Source organism: Mandrillus leucophaeus, unplaced genomic scaffold (genome assembly GCF_000951045.1).
Source record: "Mandrillus leucophaeus isolate KB7577 unplaced genomic scaffold, Mleu.le_1.0 Scaffold324, whole genome shotgun sequence".
NCBI classification, from domain to species: Eukaryota; Metazoa; Chordata; class Mammalia; order Primates; family Cercopithecidae; genus Mandrillus; species Mandrillus leucophaeus.
Window position 1 is genome coordinate 851,626 of NW_012103410.1, and position 2,434 is coordinate 854,059.

Here is a 2,434-nt window from a genome sequence, read left to right on the forward strand (position 1 = left end):
CTGACTTCTTGGACCAGGATCCGGCGCCTGGGACTAGCTGCCGCGCTGGTTCAGGGGCTGGAGCTGGAAATGATGGGATGGCCTCAGGTCCCCAAACAGCCCCTCCTCACACAGGGTCCCCAACACCGGGAAATAAGTTGCATCAGCCCTCCTTTCCCCACCTCCCGTGGGCTCTGATGTCACGTACAGGCTGAGGACCGCGCGCTGAGGGCGGGTGTAAGGCCACTTGTGCTTTTGGGGTCCGGGCCGCTTGCCAGCCTGTCCAAAGCTGCCCCAAAGAAGGGAGTCGCGGGGTTCCCTGAACCTCTCGTGTTTCTTCTTATAAAGGGGTACCGGAAGCATGGAGAAGACGTTCGCTGTTTTTCAATTTTGCTTCAAAATGAACAGACTTGTAAGAAGCGCGATCTGGCCATGACACCTGTAGATGTGGTGCTGAATAATTGCTAAATAAGGATCCAACCTCCCCAACAAAGATCCACCTCCCTCTCTAATTTGTAAAAACACAGAGCACCCCATCTCAGCAGCCTGTATCCTATAAGGGGAAACCAGGATATCCGAAGGAGCCTAGAGAGATCAGGCCAGGAATGAAGGTCACAGATCTCCATCCAGCAGGCTCTTTACTCCTTCCCTTCCCTACCTCCGCCTCTTTCCCTTTCTTTCTCTCCTTCATTTCCCCTTGCCTGGTTTTTCTTTCCTTTTTCATTTCTTATTTTTTCTTTCTCTTCTCTATTCTTGACTTTCCTCCTCGTCCATTCTTTTCCATTGCTCATTTAGTAAAACTGCGTCCGTGCAGATTTCCGCGTGAGCCGCCTCGCCGGCTTCTCTGCCCGGCGAACCCTGCGGAGAGGCGAGGGCAGCGCGTGTGCACGTGTGAGTGTGCCTGTGAGAGTGTGCGCATCGGAGTGTGCTCGTGTATGCACGCTTAAAGGGGACTATGTATGTTGGCGTGGAAGTGTGACTGTGGAATGTGCGCGCGTGTGTGACTGGCGTGTATGAATCTGTGAATCTGTGTCAGTTGGTGTGACACTTAGGAGTGCATGCGGCTGTATGAGTGCGTGTGTGAGTGTGCACACGCCTGTGGAGTGTCCATGTGTGAGTGCGCGTGTGTTCGAGTGCCCACTCCTCCCCGCGCTGCAAAGTGCAGGGGGCGGGCCGGGCGGCAGGGGGCCTGCCCGCTGGATTCCCGCATGCTTGTTCCGGGGCGGTCGGGTCTAAAGGGCTTTATGCACTGTCTGGAGGGTGGGGACTGGCGCGGGTAGAAAACGGGATGCCTCGGGCGCGGGGGCAGGCTTCTGGTCACTAGGAGCTGGCGGAGGTGCAGACCTAAAGGAGCGTTCGCTAGCAGAGGCGCTGCCGGTGCGGTGTGCTACGCGCGCCCACCTCCCGGGGAAGGAACGGCGAGGCCGGGGACCGTCGCGGGGATGGATCGCGGGCCGGCAGCAGTGGCGTGCACGCTGCTCCTGGCTCTCGTCGCCTGCCTAGCGCCGGCCAGTGGCCAAGGTAAGCCCCCGGCCGGAGCTTCTCGTGGAGCGCCCACTTCCCCGGCTGTGGCAGGGTCGGGTCCGCGGGAGGCCGGAGGGGAGCGCGGCCGGGCAGAGGCTAGGGCCTGGCGGCGGCGCGGGAGCTGCTCCCGGTGGGGCGCTCAGGTTGCTTCGCGAACCCGGAGCGGGAGCGCCCCTCCTTCGCTCACCACGAACTGAGCGGCAGCAAACTTGAGAAAGCAGCCCCGCCAGTTTCGGTGACAGCGCACCCCACGGAGACCCTGTCTTTGTTCCCACGGGCGTTTGTCCGACCCTCCTGGAAAGCACTTTACGGGAGAACGAGGTTCTCTGCGGTTTGCAGCCTGCTCTCCCAAGCGGAGTTCTCTCCTGGGCGGCGCGGTCCCGGGCTCTGCTCCGAGCGCAGCATTCCACCTGCAGCGCCCCTCCCGGGATCCCTTCGCGCTCCCAGGGCCGCGGGCCAGAGCACCCCTCCCACCACTGGTGAAACTTGGTCCCGCGGTGACCCCCAGAGACCGCTCTCACCGTACAGATCATTTACGAGCCAAGATAAGGCCGGGAGGTGGGATTGGCCGAGAGCGGCTGAGGGACTGGAGTCTTTTCTTGAAGTTTTCTTCCAGCTGGGAGCTGGGGGCTTTTGTGTTGATGAATGGGGCCCGTCTGCATGGCCAGAGTTTTGGGGATCGAATGCAGATAGTTTTTGGTATGAAGTACTTTAAACTTGTCTCAAGTTGTCCGAGAGTTTATGTTTTAACAGAAACAGAGAAGAGGGAAAGAGAGGGAGAAAGAAACGGAGAGAATAAAAATAGTAAGAAGGGAAGAGGAAAAACAAATATAGAGGAATAAGGAAAGAAGGAGGGGAGAGAGAACGACTGGGGCGGGGGAAGAGAGAGAGAGAGGAAAGAGAGAGAGAGAGAAAGAGAGAGAGAGAGAGA

General features: G+C 58.7%; 1 protein-coding gene across 1 annotated transcript in view; it reads left to right on the plus strand.

Moving 5' to 3' along the window:
• Positions 1–1,135: 1,135 nt before the first annotated feature.
• The window catches only part of LRP2 (low density lipoprotein receptor-related protein 2), a 214,594-nt gene continuing 213,295 nt past the window's right edge, over positions 1,136–2,434 (plus strand). The window contains exon 1 of the mRNA XM_011988152.1: positions 1,136–1,500. Within this exon, the coding sequence (XP_011843542.1) occupies positions 1,422–1,500 (79 nt within the window). The 5' untranslated portion in view covers positions 1,136–1,421. The remainder of the gene's footprint in view (positions 1,501–2,434) is intronic.